Below are 17,125 nucleotides of genomic sequence, written 5' to 3'. Positions count from 1 at the left end.
CAGGCCCTGGCCCTGGCCGCCATTCAGCTGAGTTCCAGGAGAACGTGGCAGCCCGCTGTTCTTCAGCCCAGCAGCTTTCCCGCTACAGAAGAGAAGACAAGTTATGTCTGGTTGATCTGGCACTTCTCTTCTCTCCCCTGCCCCGCCCCCAATAATACACTTTCCTGGTTGCTGCCCCCAAGTAAAGAGAAGGGATGCTGTGGCTGTGATTGCAGACAAGAAAAGCAGGGCTCCTGCTGTATTTCATGCTGGTTTTTATTTCTCCTAAGTGGGACGACGGGGTATGGGAAATGGGTCTTACTGAGCCCCTAGGCAGTCTCAGGTTAGGCTTGCTTCATCCAGGTTGTATCCGAGGACCTGCAACAGAAGACAGGACGCTGAGGAAAAGGCTGCCTGTGACCCAGTGCTCTGGGTCAGGCAGGGCTGATGCTAACAAGGCAGCAGTAACCTCATGGGGCATGAACTTAGTGGGTCAGCTGAGTTACTCACTGGGCCTCTGCTTTTGAGATTTGTCTGCCAGAGTACATGACCTCAGCTACCAGGGAGACCATGGGGTCAAAGTTCAGGCTGGCTACTGCAATCACGTAATCATTCCTGAAAGAGAAAAGCCTCAGCAAATGAGAGATTCTCCCCTCCACACCCTTGAGTGACAGAGCACTGCAGCCTCCTAGAGCTTGAGGGACTGCTGGTCCAGGGCCAGCTTTAATAGGCTCTGAGCTGGGCAGGTGCTGGCATCCCCCATGTGCAGTGACAGCGGAGGCTGGTCCATGGCGAAGTGTGGGTCTGCTAACGTGCACAGTGCCCATGGGGATCAAGCACTGAATATGTTAAGAATCAGAGCAAACAGATGCTGTCCTGCTTCCTACTTCTCCCTTCCTCTCTCCAGGGCTGATATGCCTCAGTCTCTGAATCCTGGGACCCTACAGTTTTAATATTGAACCTCAGAAGGAAGCTTTTCTATAAATCAGGGAGGCTGTTGAAAGATCTGCCAATCTTCTTCTTTGGGGCCTGTTCCTCCCTCCTGTGCATGCCCCGGCCACAGTGCAGAAGCTGGATGGACAGCAACCCTGTTGCACACGCCCTTGGAAGGATGGTGTGGAGCGTGCCCCTGCAGTACTGCCAAGGACCGTCCCCAGGAGCTGCATACAGGCTGTTCCCCAGAGCACCACGGACGTCTGTGCTGCATTCTGCACAGGAAGAGTAAGTTCTTGGCAGATATGCTGGTCGGGTCTGGCTCTGACTTGCCAAGAGTTCTAAGCTAATTGGGTTACAGATTCACTCACTTGATGTAAAAGACCAAGAACTTCAGCTGCTCCAGATTTCCCTTCACAACAGTATCTGTGTATCCTTTCCCATAGCCTGCAAACACAGAAGATGCAGTGGGGCCTAGGTCTGGGTGAATGCCATCATGCCCCTTAAGCTTAATGACCAAATAACTTTGGGGGTGGGGGGAGGAGACTGCTCAGTAGACCAGTGGAAAGACCCTGAGGCGGGAGCTGGGCTGCATGCTCTATGCAGTGAGGGCTCTGGCCGTGGCCAAGGGGAGAGAGGGTGACCCTTGTCTCCAGGGCCCCAGGGACATGACCTCTGACTCTAGTGTCCTGGGCTGTGACTTGACACTGGGTTTTCTACTTTCAGCTATAGCTTCCCCAAATTAAAAAAGGGGCTTGGGGGTGGGGGACTTCTCACCCTCACTTTCTCTGATTGACTTGGAGAATGGTTCAAACATCTCTCTGGGTGCTTATTAGGTCCCCATCCCTGCAGTATCTGAGCACCTAGCTCTGCAGAGGTATGGGGCAGGGGAATAGCGGTTGTCCCAGCTTTTCTGCTCCCCTCCCACCTGCATAGCGGATGCTTTTTCCGAGCAACGAGGTCCAAAAGAAGGGAACTGTGTGCAATGCCTTCTGCTTCTTCAGCATGTTTAAAGCAGCAATGTGACCTGAAACGACCCAGAAAACCCCAGGAGGGGAAAATGTATTTTTCCAGAAGATACTTTCAGGGGAGACTTTTAAAACTTCAGGTTCATCAGCTTATGAAGCCTGTCTCCTGTCCTGGCTCAAGGTGGGAAGCAGGATATTGCTTCCAACGACTGACTCGTGCTGGCAGCTGGGTTGGCTGGAGCAGCTACCCACCTCTACGTGCGTGACCCCTTCCCTTCCCTCCCTCTGCCATTTGGTCAGAGCTGGCCCCATTGCATGGCACGTGAGCTGATCAGTGGGGCTTGAGCTGGTTTGGTGCATAGATAGTGGCTCTTCATGTCCTACAGCCCTTGCAGCCTTGAGTGACCACTTCTCAAGCCTGTTTTCCCAGCTGTGTTGGGACAGGAGGCAGACACAGATAGTGCTGTTGCTCCTGCAGTCCCTCACCATGAGCCTGTGCCATCTGCCAGTGACGGATGGTGGCGGTCGTCCCACCGAACAGTGTGACTGGAAATGAAGTCACATCCCCAGCAGCAAAGACTCCTGGGACGTTGGTTTGCATGAACTAAGAGGGGAGAAAGGGTGCGATTAATGAACTAACATGCGCGGCACCTTAAAAGTGATGTGTGCGTGCCTCACAGGAACTTACGCACCAAATCCACCAGGATGGCACCTCTGCGGTCCAGAGCAATTGAAGTGTCCTTCAGGAACCCTGAGTTGGAGGCGACACCTTTGGGGAAAGATGAGGAAACTTATGAGTTGGGCTCCAAGCAAGGGGTGTGGCAGGAGTGACATAGGCCAGTGCAGGAGGGAGCACAGCTGCTTAAGTATCATTCAATCCAGCATGGGCTGGAGTTGGGCAAAGTGCAGTAAGAACATACAGCAGCATATGGAGGTGAGGGTGACAGTGAGAGTTGCATGAGGGATACAGGCCAGGGGCTGGTTGAGCTTGAAGAGGGGTAGCCAAACCCCAGCTCTAAGCGGGGCAAGGTATTTTGGTAACAGGCGCAATAGGTGTAAGAACAGATCCCTGGAGGGGGACTGCTGGAGCAGTACTATAGGAAGGGAGAGTGTAAGGCAATCAAGCCGCCAGCATGCCATGCTCAGGGTATCTCGGGGGGCTGGAGTTGGTTGGGGCTAGGGTAGAGGGAGTAATTATTCTCTTGGGAGTTAGTCTTGGAATGTGAGCCAGCCAGGCTCTGTTTTACGGTGGCCAGCAGTGCTTTGGGTTTTAGCTAGTGTTGGATACGCAGAGGTCCTGGAAGGTGAGGGGCAGCATCAGTACGATGGTGTCTATACAAAGCAAAGGCGTACTGTTTAGTCTCTTACCTATTCCCACCACCACCACATCCGCAGGTAGCGTCTCTCCACTGGCCAAAACAGCCTCTGTAACCTAGGAAACAGGCAACACCATCCACTGAGATGGTGCCTCAGAACCTCCTCCGCCCAGAGACACCCCCAGCCTGCCCTCGCTATGGTGCTTTGCTTCCCTGGACCACCCAATCCATTTTTCTGGGCCCAGCAGACTCTGATCCTAGGGGCAGTGGAGAGCAAGCTAGTGCCTTTGTAGGTGATACAAATGTAGAGTTTAGTGGCCTGGGAGCCTGGAGATTACACGGGCTGTGGAAGGAACACGGGACGGGAGTGGAATGGTATAGGCCCAGATTGGAAGCAGATTTTGGTAGCAGTCCAGGTGTGGAGCTGGTGTTAAAGACTTGCTAACCTTTCTGTTCTCTCCTCGCAGCTCAGAGATTTCAGCCTTCATGTAGAATTTCACTCTTTTATTCTGCAGCATCTGAAACAAGGAAGAGGAATTACCCTGGCCCAAAATGGCTCTTCTCATCAATGTTCTATTCCTGATTAATTCAACAATTACACATTCCTCCCCTTCCAGAAACCCAGGCAAATAGCTGGGCCACTGGCCAGCTCTGCCCACTAGGGTTCTCCAAGTACCCCCCAAGTTGGTCCTGTGGATGAGAGAGCTGGCATCTCCTACAGCTGATGGAGCAACAGCCATGCCCCCTTCTGGGCCCCCAGCCTGTGCTCGAACAGGGGAGGCCTAGCACATAAGGTGGGACTGTTAGCTTGGGGGAGATGTGAGGATGAGGCCAGAATCAAGAGGGGATGAGAGGAGACCAGTGTGGCTAGGGAGGGGTGGCTGGGAATAGCCCCCGTGTGTGTGCACGTGAGGGAGCTGTGTGCAAGGCAGGTAGGGAGGGGTAAGTGTTGTCTCGGGCACAGAGTGGGCAGGAGGTTTGCGCTCATGAGGTCAGCGTAGGGCTTCCCCACCACTTGGATTTGTGTGCATTCTCTGTCCGCTATTAATTATACCTTCATGGCAACGCCTCCGACCTGAGGCCCCAGCACTGCCTGGAAGGGGAACTCCCCTCTTTCCACCACGCAGATGGTGCTGGCCCTGTCTGAAAGGAAGGCAGCTACCTCCATCCCTGCACACAATGGACACACCTGCAGTGAAATTGGCACAAGCATGCGCGCACACACACCCCCCCCTTCCCCAGCACCAACCTTCTCCCTAGAAATAGGGATGAAGCTGGAAACCTTTTAGCCGGGGGGGTGGGAAGGGCGTCAGAGATGCTGCCCCTGCTGCCTGCTTTTATACAGCCATGGGGCTCCTCAAGTATCAGTCTCTAGTATCCTGAATCTTTCTGGGATTCACCAGGGATCCAACTACCAGGAAGGGCAAAGACTTCTCCATCCCCCTATGCACCTCACTAGCTGCACGTCTGGCCTGTTTCCCTCCCCAGGGCACAGCAAACCTTCCCCACTCTCCCAGGTGGTGCTGAACGAGGCAGCCTGCACTCCTGAAGGATGAAGGGACACCTCCATAAAATAAATCCCCTTCCTCCAGGTCTAAGTGCTGTTTGCAGTTCTTAGCACTCCCAGAGGAACGGCTTGGCGGGCACTCCCCATGGAGTAATGCACAGCCCAGAATAGCAGGGAGCGGCCACCCATTGGCAAATGGCTATTGGTTAATCAGCACACATGGTGAAAATAAATTTCAAGGCTCTGCTTATAATTAGTGATCTGACCCCACCCCTATTCTGACTTGTTATGTGCAGTCAGGCAGCTGCTATGCCAGTCTCCTACCAATGAATGATGCGCCTAGAATCACCACCCTCTTGCCAGTTGCTAGGTGGAGAATCCTGTTAGCATCCTCTGGGGTTTGCAGGGAACACACATTCTCCAGGTCTGAGCCGGGGCACTGGAGCTGCCTGGGGCTGCAGGAGAGGAGACTTCAGTTACAGTTGCCATGCATCTTAAAAGACAGCTGTGTCTGCCCATCCGCTGCGTGCACAGAGACGCACCCACCCCACCCAGAGGCTCAGGGAGCTGACGGCCCTGAAGAGGTCAAAGGCCTGCTGCACTCAGCCCATCTCAGGCCCCTGTGCCAGGCACACGTGGCTGCCTTGCTTTCTCACCTGCTGCCTGTCGCAATGAGGAGCTGGTCGTACCTCTGGAAGGCCCCATCCTGGAAGTGGGCTTTCTGCCCCTGTGTGTCCACGGACACCACCTGCAGCAAGGAAAGGCACGGGGCAGCGTACTGCTCACTCCTCCATTCCACAGCCTGCCTAAGTACATGTAGTGCATAGCCACGCAGGCACCTGTGTGCCCCCAGCCCCGTCTGCTCTTTGCCCCCAAGTACAAGGTGGGAGAGTGCTACATTTCCCAGTTTGGAACCCAAAGCTCCAGTGTGCCATATGCCCCCTTCTAAAGTCACCTCCCTCCCATGGGACTGCTGCCTGTCTGCCACTAGTTTACCCCCATGTACCAATGCTCAGCAGGTAACCCTGACTTTGGTGTGCGACTCCCAACATGCACTGTGTGTGCCCACACAGAGTGATTAATCAACCCCCCATTCCAGAGGAGAACTACAGTATTCTGCAGCAATGGTCCCCTGCTCCCAGGCCAGTGTTTGGGACAAGGACTGATCTTTTGATAAAGGTGAGCTGCTGCCGCTCCTTCACCTCTTTTTCGGTCCAAACTTCTACTCCATGAGCCTCAAAGAAGTCCTGCTGCCGCAGGTAAATGCTCTCTAGTGTCTTATCCATCGCCTGGAAGTGAAGCAAAGCACCAGGAATGAGGAGCAGCTCCACAAAGCCAGTCGCACTGTGCAGGAGGTTAACAGCACATGGGCTGCAACCTGGATCTGGGTTTCTGGAGTTTCCTCATGGGAAATGTTCGCAATGGGCAATAAGAAAAGGAGTACTTGTGGCACATTAGAGACTAACACAAGTCTTCCTTTTCTTTTTGCGGATACAGACTAACACGGCTGCTACTCTGAAACCATGGGCAATGTGTTTTCTTATTAGTAAACCGAACTGCCCTCCCGCAAGCCAACCATGTCTATAGCAGGAGAGGCTGCAGGGAATGGGGTAAGATCACTGGCTCAGAACTGCTTCTGGCCAAGCCTGTCCCACGAGGAGGCACTGTAGGGAGTGGGTAGGGACAGTTGGGTGGGAGGGATAGCTCAGTGGTTTGAGCTTTGGCCTGCTAAACCCTGGGTTGTGAGTTCAATCCTTGAAGGGGCCATTTAGGGATCTGGGGCAAAAACTGGGGATTGGTCCTGCTTTGAGCAGGGGGTGGGACTAGATGACCTCCTGAGGGCCTTTCCAACCCTGATATTCTATGATTTGCTGGACAATGAGAAAAGGAGTACTTGTGGCTCCTTAGAGACTAACAAATTTATTTGAGCATAAGCTTTCGTAAGCTACAGCTCACTTCATCGAATGCTGTAGCTCATGAAAACTTATGCTCAAATAAATTTGTTAGTCTCTAAGGTGCCACAAGTACTCCTTTTCTTTTTGCAGATACAGCTAACATGGCTGCTACTCTGAAACTTGCTGAACAATGTAACCTCCCTATAGCCAGGCTCTGCTCACAGCCCTGGGTAACTGGGCTCTGCTGAAGCAGCTGGAGCTCTGACTGTGGTTCACTGACGGAAGCTTTTACTAATTCCTGTCCTTCCCCCCACCCTCCCCAGTCCATCCCCTCAATCACAGTTCTTAAGAGAAGCTCTGGCCATGCACAAACCTTGCTTAGTTGGGTCCTGTCATATGGGACATGCTTTTCTTTGGTTACCATGATGATCCTGCCTGTAAAGCCTTCCTGACGAAGTGTTTCTGCACAGACCAGTGCAGCTGTACCTGTGAGAGAAACATGAGTCTCACCTCTTCTGGCACGACTTACTAGCCACGCAGGAGGAACGCTCCTGGCACCCCTGGAGAAGAGCCCAGCAGACCCAGCATGTGCCCGAGGGGCTGACATACAAGCTACATAACCAAAGCACAGGTGCTTGTGTTCAGACTTTGTCTTCTGATTCACTGACCTCCACCCAGGAGCAGCATTGTGTTCTCGTTGCTCTTGCATCGCTCACTCATGGCCTTCAGCCTTCGGTCACTTTCAAGGTCCTGGTAGAAAGAAAAGAAGAAATTATTCAAACAATGGCAACTGGTCCCTGGACCACCTTTGCTGTGGTTACTCAGTGAGAGCAGGTGAGATCAGTACCTTTTTTTTTGCAGTAATAAATACCTTCCCGTCTTCCACTCGCACCTGCAAAGACCGAAGAAGAGTGGGATTTCAGTGCACAGCTGAGGCTGCTGGGAATTTACTGAGGAGCCTTTGCTTTGGAGTGTGTGTGTCCTGCAAGAGATGGCTGCTACCAAAGCCTGGGTTACTCTGGGGCCAAGCGGCACTGAGGAGGAGGAGGGTGGGCACTGGAGGTGGGATGGTCTTCAGTGAAGGCACAATGAGCATGTGGAACTAATAAGGCAACCTGATGCCAAAGAAGCAACCCAGGGCTTTCAGCCTAAGGAGTCTCTCAAAGGCCAAAAGCTAGAGCAGCCCTAAGGGGAAAAGAAAGCGTGCTGGACGGTCTCATGTTTCACTCTTCTAAAGAGTGAGGAGCGCTAGTGCCCCTCTGCTGAAGGTGGGTTTGGGCAGGTCACATTTGGATGCTTCTGTCCAGCTGATCACCCAAGCCCACAGAATACCACGCTCCATCTGACAAGTTCAGAGTGATTTTTAGGCACCTCTCAATGCCAAAGCAGCTCAAACAGACCCTGCTAGCACTTACAGAAGTATTACATGATTTGTTTTCAGAGAGTTGTGAAAATCCTTCCTTTCAAAAGCTCTACTCATCAATGTGGGGCAAGGGGGCTAACAAGGCTTCTGAAAAGGCATTTAGGTACTAGAGCCATATGGTCCCGGAAACCAGTACTTCAGTAACCACTGTGGAGAGTGGTGGCCAGGGAAGAGAATTCTAACATTTCCACAGAATTGCTGGTGAGGCCAGGGCCCAAGCTGGATGTAGAGTGGCAGGTACTGGAATGGATGAGGCAAAAAGGGAAGCAAATACAGAGTAGACAGAACAAGCTGAGATGTAGAATGAAAAGTAACAAGGATAATGTCACCTTAAAGCAGGGAAGACAGTCCAGAGTTGGGTATTCCTCAATGTCTCCAGTTCTGATATTGAAGCAGGCACCATGCCAGGGACAGCGCAGTCTGTTACCCGCCAAGACTCCTGCAAGTCACACACCAAGGAAAGTGTTGTCTAGTGAGTAGAACAGAACTTGTTGTCAGGACTCCTGGAGTCTATTCCCATCTTGGACTGTAATGTGATGCACCATGGGTAAGTTGTTCACTTCTGCAAACTGGGTTCAGGATTCTTGTCCACCTCATTAGGTGTTGTGAAGCAGCACTGTGTACCTCTTCACTATCCTTGAGAAGTACTGTATGGGTGAGATCATTTGGGGAATCCTGTGTACAACTTATGAATTCTGGTTGATATTATGGACTCTTCATGTATCTAGACTGAACTGCAAACTCCATTTGGAGTGCAAGGCTGATCTAGTTCCTCTGCTGTCTTTTTACCTCCAGCTTGGGCTGAAATTTCCAGAGGTGATGACCCAGGACTAACAATGGTGGGTTGTTAAACTGTTAGGCCTTCTATTCAAGTGGAGGCCCCCTAGGTCAGTGAGCTGACTACTGCCCAGAAGAACCAGTTTGCCTGGTGGGCTGGTAACAAGGCAACTGATCATCTGGTAGAGCAGAATTCAAGCTGATTGGAGGTCAGCTGACAAAGGGGAAAGTTATAAAAAGAAGGGCCTCTCACATTTCAGGGTGTTGAAAGCTACTGCTTGTGGGGTAGAGAGAGAGGGAGGGAGGGAGCAAGAGCGACTCTATGTTCTGGAGGAGAAGCCATGTGCAGGAGGGAATGGAAAGAGGAAAGACCCTGGACTTCTTAGGAGACTACCCAGTTCCCAAAGAATGCTTGCGAGTGGTGAGGAAACTGAGACAGGATATGGCATGCTGGTGTTACTGTTTAGCTTAGTAAAGAGTGATTGTTTTCAAAAATCCCTGTGCACAAGGTATCTGTTTGAGTCCATTGGCACATGTCTCTAAAAGGTGTGAACCCAAGTGCCCACAAGGTGGGAGCTCTTGAAAAAAGGGGGTCCTGGGAAGCTAGGGTAGCCAGGCATGAGGTCCCACTTCCATGAAGGGGTATCACAGTCTGTGCCCAGGAAGCAACTCCAAGAGGCCAAACAGAGCCAGTGCTGCAGCCTACTCAGAAGAAGGGAGGCTTTAAAGCAGCGTTTCTCAAATGTGGCCACCAGGGGCTCTTTGTGCAGCCATGGCCTCCTGCGTGGTGATGAGGGGGGCAAAGCAGTGGCCCCTCCCCCAGGGCTGCAAGCAGGGGTTGGGCCCTGTACCCCTCTGGAGCCACAAATGCTGGAGGAGCAGGCAGGCAGTGGGGCTTGGGCTTCAGATCTGAGGTGGTGGGCAACAGGCTTCAGCTATGTGGTGGCAGGCTCCATCCCCTGGCCACGGGCTTTGAGCCCTGACCCTGGCTCCAGGTTCAGTCCCCCCCCAACATGCAGCCTCGTCTGGCCCCGGGCTGTGGCCGTGTGGCAGCGGGCTCTGACCCCCAGCTGCAGGGTTTCAGACTTCAGCCATGGGGCCACACGATCCAGCCCCCAGCCATGCGGCAGTGACTGCCAGCCCCAAGCTCACCTCCCCCCCCAACAGACCTCTGCATCCCCCAGCCCCCACTGCATCCCCCAGCCCCAGTCCCTGGCTGCGGAACTGAAGGGCTCTGGTCCCCAGTCTCACCCCCCCTCATCGCCCCCAACCCCCAGCTGCCTCTCTACCCACCTTCCCATCCAGGGCTTAATTTGTCCCTCAGCTTGCCAGGGCTGAGTAAGTCTGTTGTGAAAAGTGATATTTGTATGTTTGTTAATATCACTTTTCACTGCCTCCCTGCTAGCTAGCAAGTCTCTTGATGTGAAAAGTGATATTAACAAAATACTAATCACTTTTCACAGAAACAGACATACTACCTAGCAAGTCTTAAAAAAATAAGCAACCACAAAAAGCAAAAGAAACAACAACAGAAAGGGACAAGAACGTGCAAAACACATTATTTGTTTCTGTTCTGTTTAAAGAAAATGGTACATTATTTTTATTATCAAGTCTGCAAAAAACCCTACATAAATAAATTACATTGATTTGGACATATTTATTTGTTTTTCCTAAAGTTAATCGAGTATTTTAGGAAAAATTGTCAGAGCGGCCACCAGCAATAGTCGGTGGCCGCACTCTGAGGCCACCAAAAAATTTCTTGTGCGAACCCCTGCTGTAAAGCGCCCTGGTATGTGTGGGGAGGGAGCCAAACACAACAGTCTGGTGAGAGTCCAGCAGGGGGCGCTTGGCCAGAGCAGTGACTTGAGACAAGGCCAATGGCACCATGCTGAGGCAGCCCCCTGAAAAGCAGGTGAATCCTGGTTCATTTCCCACTGTGGGGCTGGGCTGTCCCTGACTTGGGGGTGACAGCATGGGCTTCCCTTGCCCTTTTGCACAGAGAGGAGAAGGCAGGTGCAGTGAGAAAGGGAATGAGAAGCTAGGCTGCTAGGCGGAAGCATTAGAAAAGCAGCAGCTCCTGGAGGGATGCTGCCCGTCCTCTGCACAGTGTCTCCTTTGACACCTTTGCCTCTACCTTGCGTTTGCCCATGGCCTGAGCTTTGCCTGGCAGCTGGAGATACCCGCCGGGTTTTACCTTTGCTGAGAGAGGCTCCTGCATGTGTGCACTTGCTCCCCACAGCACTGAACTCCATCTTACTCCTCGCCAGCAACACCTTGTGGCCTGCAACCTCCACTTCCCGCAGCCTGCAGGAGACAAGCACAAGCCGACATGGCGAGCCTGGACCCCTGGACGGTGGAGGCAATGCCTGGACGGTGGGGCAACCACAGGGAGCAGTGGGATCAGAATCAGCCCACCCGGGGGCAGCTGGAGGAGAAGGCTGCCATACCTGACTCCTTGCTTGTCCCACAAGAGCCTCCAATAACCACGGCAATGGGGCTGGTGTTTCTTTGGCTCCAGGCCCCCTACAGCCTCTCTCAGTGGGCTTTTGCGGAGCTGGCTTCTTCCTAACCTGCCTCCTCCTCCTTGGTTCACAGGAGTCCCAGCCAAGCCACCTCTTAAATGAAGCCTTGTTGCTGAGGCGCAGAACAGGAGCAGAAGCCCCCAGCACACCCACCTCTTTGGCCCGCTTTGCTGAGGCAGGACCCACTCTCCCCATGTGCTAATGCAGGGTGCCAGCAGGGGATGCGGGTGGGGCTGGGGGGTTTACTGGGTGTCACACAGAGGTTGGGCTGAGTTCAGCTGGAGAGGGCCTGGGTCAGGTCTGTCAGCAAGTGCAGGTGATGGGAACTGGCCTTTCACGTTACCCCCAACCTGCCATAATCTGACACTCACTCGCCATCCTGGACCTCTGACTCCTGGCAGACCTGCTCCGTGACGCTGTCTTCAGTGTCCATGCTTGTGGGTGCCCGTCTCAGCGGCTGGCCGGCTGAAGACAGAGCATAGAGGAGTTAGGGATGGGGAATGGGGTGCTGCAGCAGAGCATTCTGGGAAGGCTGCTGCTCGGTTGTTTTGCTCTCAGAGTTGCTGACGGGACATCTGTGTTATGATCTCATCACCATGTGACAATGCACCTCAGCATGAGGACACAGGCCCCAGAGTGACCTAGGCTGCCGGGCAGATTGCAGACCTGTCTCAGCCTGATGGTGCACCGTGGGAGTGTGACACCACAACTGCGGCCCCAGGCCCTTTGGGCTGGCAGCCAGGCCCTGTTCCCCTTCCACCCTCTGTTACACTTTCCCCCCCAAAAAATGCACCAGAACCCCACAGAGGGGCTCCTAAAGCCAGTGCTCAGCAAATCACCCTGCTCACTGGCCCTGCCCCAAGGCATGGCCTCCTCTGGAAACAAAGGGGCCAGAACTGCAGGCATAGCCATTCTGTGCAGGAGTGACTTGGCTCGACAGCCCGGAGCAGGCAGGCTCCCCCAGCTCTGGGCCCAGAGCAGGCAGGCCCCCAAGTCTGGAGCCCAGAAAGCTTCATGGCAGAGGCAGTTGGGATGAGAGCGTGGGTGAGAAAGGCCAGTGCCTCAGCCCTGGTGGGCGGGGCGGGGCTGGGGCCTCGCTCACAGCCTGAGGTAATGGTACAGATAGAGGTGAGGGTACCTGGGAACTGGGGGAAAGCCAGGCCTCTGTGGGCAGGGCAGGGTGGGGCCCTGCCGCTGGGTGATGGGAATGAGGGCCTAGGAGCAACAGGGCAGGGGGACTCACCCCCTCCCCTAGCCCACAAAAGGGCAGGTGATTACACCACAATCACCACGAAACCAAGATTTCTGCAGTAGTTGGTCTAAATGGAAGTGTTGCACCTGTGACATGTATTAGTTGTTTAGTGCTAACCGTGACCTTGCCTGGGAACAATATAACCAAACAGGGCTTATAGCCTGAAAGGAATCTAGGAGTAGCGTTGGGAGAATAACTGATTTTTCAGTTGTAGCTGACCTGAAACATTGATATGAAATGTCATTTGGGTTGGTCCAAAACAAGCATTTTTCATTGAAACAAAAAAAGTTGAACATTTAATTCTGGTTCAATGACTCATTTTGTTTAGTTTCATGGTTTTTTTTTTTTACTTTTTAGGATACAATTGAAGCAAAATTCAAAACAAAAAGTCATTTTGAATAGGGGGAAAAAAAAGTTTCATTTTGAAAATGTAGAATCGAGACGTTTGGACTTTTGGGGGGCCAAAACAATTTGGCACAACTTGCAGAAATTTGTAAAATGTTTCGGTCAACCCAAATATGCATTTTTCAGTTAAAAAAAAGTTTTGGTCAGAATTTTTTGCCCAGCAGTACTTAGGAGCCTTGCCTGTTTAGTTTTGATGCTGTCTTGGTAACCCGTAAACTAGAGACAGAGAGCACATAGCAGAGACCTGTGGAATTAAATCAGTTTTTTTCCTCTGGTGAGTAGTCCCTGGAGCAGGCAGTGAAGCTGCTTCAGAGTGAGGTCTGTGGTTGGTGCATCAAGGGAGATGAAACATAAACAGAAGCAGATTGATTCACCACAAAAAGGTGCAACTAGCTCTTACAGGAACAACAATTTAACTCCTGAGACTTCTAACTCAAAAGCCAGGCCATGGAGCACCCACCCCACACGGATGTCATTATCATTTCCATTTACCCTGCAGAAAGGCATCATAAATACTCACATGAGCTCCGAAGTGTTTTTCCTCACCAGAATTAAGAAATTGAAACCTCCTGTATTGCACCTGGTGTGTGTCAAGAGAGACAAGTCTGTCCCTGTCTCCTGCAGCGAATGCACATCTGGATTGCTGCCCTCAACAAGTTACACAATATCCCTGTCAGTCACAAGAGGTCTGTATCCTGGCAACGAGGAGTTATGCTCCTCCCCCTTTGGGAAGGGGAGTGTGTCATTGGTTTAATGGATAATGAGGGGGAATGACTGAGCAAGAGTTCAAGTGCAATTTCTATAATTATTCTGCTTCTGTTGCTAATTAAATTCATTTACTTGAAGATGAAAAGGGCTGACTGAAGTACAAAGGCTTATCGGCTAGCTGTGCCTGGGTGTGGTATAAAATCTTGATATTTCATCATATGCAAAATAGTTCAGAAAACAAGACTGTGTAAATGCAATTTCTCTCCATCTCTTAGGGTCACATTAGCCTCTTTCTGAGCCTTTGCAAAGACCTAGCACGGTATACTGTATTACCTAGGACTTTGCTTGACAAGCTGTTGGTATTTGTATGGCACCTATAACCGTGCAGTCCGATTTTCCAGAAGTGCTGAGCCTCTGCAAGCTCCCCTTGAATGCAGTGAGAGTCTCAGGTGTTCAGCACCTCTGACCAGCAAGCACTAGGTACCAAATGCTGCCTCTGACTGGATGAGACCCCTGGCTCCAGGTGACTGGTGTTCAATGAAGAGCTGAGGGAGAGTTTGGGCACCAACATACCACAGACCCCACCATGCCAGCTGCAGGCCAGGCTGTGTTCTCCTTTCACATTGGTGTAGCAGTTAGCCTGTGTGGAGGGGGAGTAGAAAACTATTTGGCTCAGAAAGAGAGGCAATGTGTCCCCAAGCCTTTAACTTTCAAAACCCAAAGTTTCCAGTGGAATGTTTCCGATAACCACTACCCAGATACTAGGCCCTACAGGGCCCACTTTCACCTACGCCCAATCACATCCCTCGCCCACCAGTGTAGGGGCATTAGCAGGAAAAAGGGAAGAATGTCTGCTACACTGTGGCCTCCATCTGATCCTCTGTTGGCATCTGGAGGCTCTGGGCAGCTGAGCATAGAGTCACAGGTCTGGAAAGGACCTTGAGAGGTTGTCTAGTGTAGTCCCCTGCACTCATGGCAGGACTAAGTATTATTTAGACCATCCCTGACAGGTCTTTGTCCAGCCTGCTCTTAAAAATTCCCAATGATGGAGATTCCACAACCTCCCTAGGCAATTTATTCCAGTGCTTAACCACCCTGACAGGAAGGTTTTCCAAATGTCCAACCTAAACCGCCCTTGCTGCAATTTAAGCCTGTTTCTTCTTGTCCTGTCCTCAGAGGTTAACGGGAACAATTTTTCTCCCTCCTCCTTGTAACAACCTTTTATGTACTTTAAAACTGTTATCATGTCCCCCTCAGTCTTCTCTTTTCCAGACTGAACAAACCCAATTTTTTCAATCTTCCCTCATAGCTCATGTTTTCTAGACCTTTAATCATTTTTGTTGCTCTTCCCTGGACTTTCTCCAATTTGTCCACATCTTTCCTGAAATGTGGTGCCCAGAACTGGACACAATACTCCAGTTGAGGCCTAATCAGAGCAGAAGAATTGCTTCTCGTGTCTTGCTTACAACACTCCTGCTAATACATCCCAGAATGATGTTTGTTTTTTTGCAACAGCATTACACTGTTGACTCATATTTAGCTTGTGATCCACTATGACCCCCAGCTTCGTTTCTGCAGTACTCCTTCCTAGGCAGTCATTTCCCATTTTGTATGGATGCAACTGATTGTTCCTTCCTAAGTGAAGTACTTTGCATTCATCCTATTTACTTCACACCATTTCTCTAGTTTGTCCAGATCATTTTGAATTTTAATCCTATCCTCCAAAGCACTTGCAACCCCTCCCAGTTTGGCTTTGTCCACAAACTTTATAAGTGTACTCTCTATGTCATTCTCTAAATCATTGATGAGGATATTGAACACAACCGGACCCAGAACTGATCCCTGTGGGACCCCACTCATTATGCCCTTCCAGCATACCTTCACTCTGCTCTACTTTACACCAGGGACCAAACTAGCACCCACTTTAAAGTCATTTTTGGGCCTTCCCTACTTCTATCCTAAACTGAGCTCAGCTTGGCTGGACCAGAGGATCTGGCCCCATATTTTCCATTTGTGAACAATCACTAATTTTACCATGGAGAGAGCAAGTGCACAGTCATGTGCAAAGCTTTAAGTACAAATTTCGTTTGGTCTCAAGAGTTCCAAGACAAATTCCACATCTGCTCTGACTAATGATCCTGGTCCACAGACTATATAAGCCCAGGAGATGGATATAGGTGTGAGGTTATTTCTCACAGTGCCAACAAAAACAGCTTTGGGGCTCTTCCCTTTGGCTATGATCCCAGGTGTGAAGCAATTTTACTGCAGGATGTGTCCATTTAAGTATCAATGATTATTCTGCAGCAGTGACTTCCCACAAGGAAAAAGGCATGGGCCTTCCAGACCCAAAGCTATTATCAACCTCAGTAGAATTAGTCATTCGATACAGTTTGAGTGTAGATAGACAATGTGGCATTCCAGTGAGGAAGACGTCAGATCTGCTTGCTACCTCTCTTGGATACTGGGGAAGATGGAAGAGGAGTACTGGTTATGGTAAGGAAAGAAAAAGCGTCCTTAACTAGGTCAAGGAAGGATGGGAATTCTCCATATGGAAGCAACTTACTATTATTCCAACTCCAAGCACATGGACAGGGAGTGCACAAATCAGGAGATGCAGGGAAAAGTGCAGCCAGAACCTGAGGAGAAGTTTTCTTGAGGAGACGGAAAAGGGGCTGCAACCTGGTGCACTCCAGGCAGATATGTGCCAGGGTCTTCAGTCCATACCTGGAACAGCACAAAGTTTCCCTATCTAATCACATCTTCCCACGTCTCTTTCCAGAAAAGGTGACTTACCCCCAAGTCTCACTTCAACATGTAACAGAGTTTAGCCAAACCTGGACGAATGCTTCCAGTGCCTCGTATTTCTATTAATATACTAAAAGAAGGCAGTAATATATGGAGGAAGCTGCTAGCCATGGAATGTTTCCCCTTTCCACAAGCACGAGTACGGAGATGTGACTCAGAATATACTAGGCTGCTACCCCAAGGCCTCTCTTCTAATCTACTTCTATACGTTGGTGTGGGTGTTAGAGCTGTCGTAAAGGCCAATGGAGCAGGCTGACAGATTAAATGAAAGTACTTCATTGTAACTGTACATAGCTAAAGAGCCCTTCAACATCAGATACTCTTGCTAGTTTCTCTTTCTTCCTAGCTCATAAAGCTCTTTGGGAATTGTGTCTAGGTGTTTGTAGACCACCTGCTACAATGGAATCCTGACTCTGACTGTGCCCCTGGCTGGTCCTCCCAATCCCTACGGTATTGCCAATCCTAAGTGTGAAAAAAAATAAGCCACGCCCCCAAACATCATAAGCTTATCTTAAAACTTGTGAGGTTTTCTAAAATAAAAATGTTGGTTTTGTAAGTCATGTTTTCAATTTATTTCCCCATGCCTATGAGGGCTAGAACCACAGTGTCTGTATGGGAAAGTTTAAGTTCTCATT

General features: G+C 50.9%; 1 protein-coding gene across 2 annotated transcripts; it reads right to left on the bottom strand.

Moving 5' to 3' along the window:
- Positions 1 to 298: 298 nt before the first annotated feature.
- LOC144276618 (apoptosis-inducing factor 3-like) lies at positions 299 to 11,783 on the bottom strand. Of its 2 annotated transcripts, XM_077836848.1 has the most exons (17): positions 11,692 to 11,783; positions 10,993 to 11,102; positions 8,351 to 8,460; positions 7,446 to 7,490; positions 7,267 to 7,348; positions 6,972 to 7,084; positions 5,906 to 5,992; positions 5,360 to 5,451; positions 5,028 to 5,158; positions 4,251 to 4,366; positions 3,643 to 3,714; positions 3,249 to 3,312; positions 2,573 to 2,649; positions 2,367 to 2,484; positions 1,841 to 1,939; positions 1,284 to 1,359; positions 302 to 594 (listed from the first exon to the last, which is right to left on the bottom strand). In XM_077836848.1, the coding sequence occupies exons 1-17, from the start codon at positions 11,751 to 11,753 to the stop codon at positions 486 to 488; spliced, it is 1,563 nt and encodes a 520-aa protein (XP_077692974.1). In that variant the 5' UTR covers positions 11,754 to 11,783; the 3' UTR covers positions 302 to 485. The 2 variants fall into 2 exon arrangements, with proteins under 2 accessions (XP_077692973.1, XP_077692974.1); XM_077836847.1 differs by lacking the exon at positions 11,692 to 11,783 and having other exon boundaries at positions 299 to 594; positions 10,993 to 11,684.
- Between the last annotated feature and the right edge of the window lie 5,342 nt (positions 11,784 to 17,125).

This window comes from Eretmochelys imbricata, chromosome 17 (assembly GCF_965152235.1).
Source record: "Eretmochelys imbricata isolate rEreImb1 chromosome 17, rEreImb1.hap1, whole genome shotgun sequence".
Classification (NCBI taxonomy): Eukaryota; Metazoa; Chordata; order Testudines; family Cheloniidae; genus Eretmochelys; species Eretmochelys imbricata.
The sequence above is the reverse complement of the archived record's forward strand: the minus strand, read 5'-3'. Positions and strand labels throughout refer to the sequence as shown.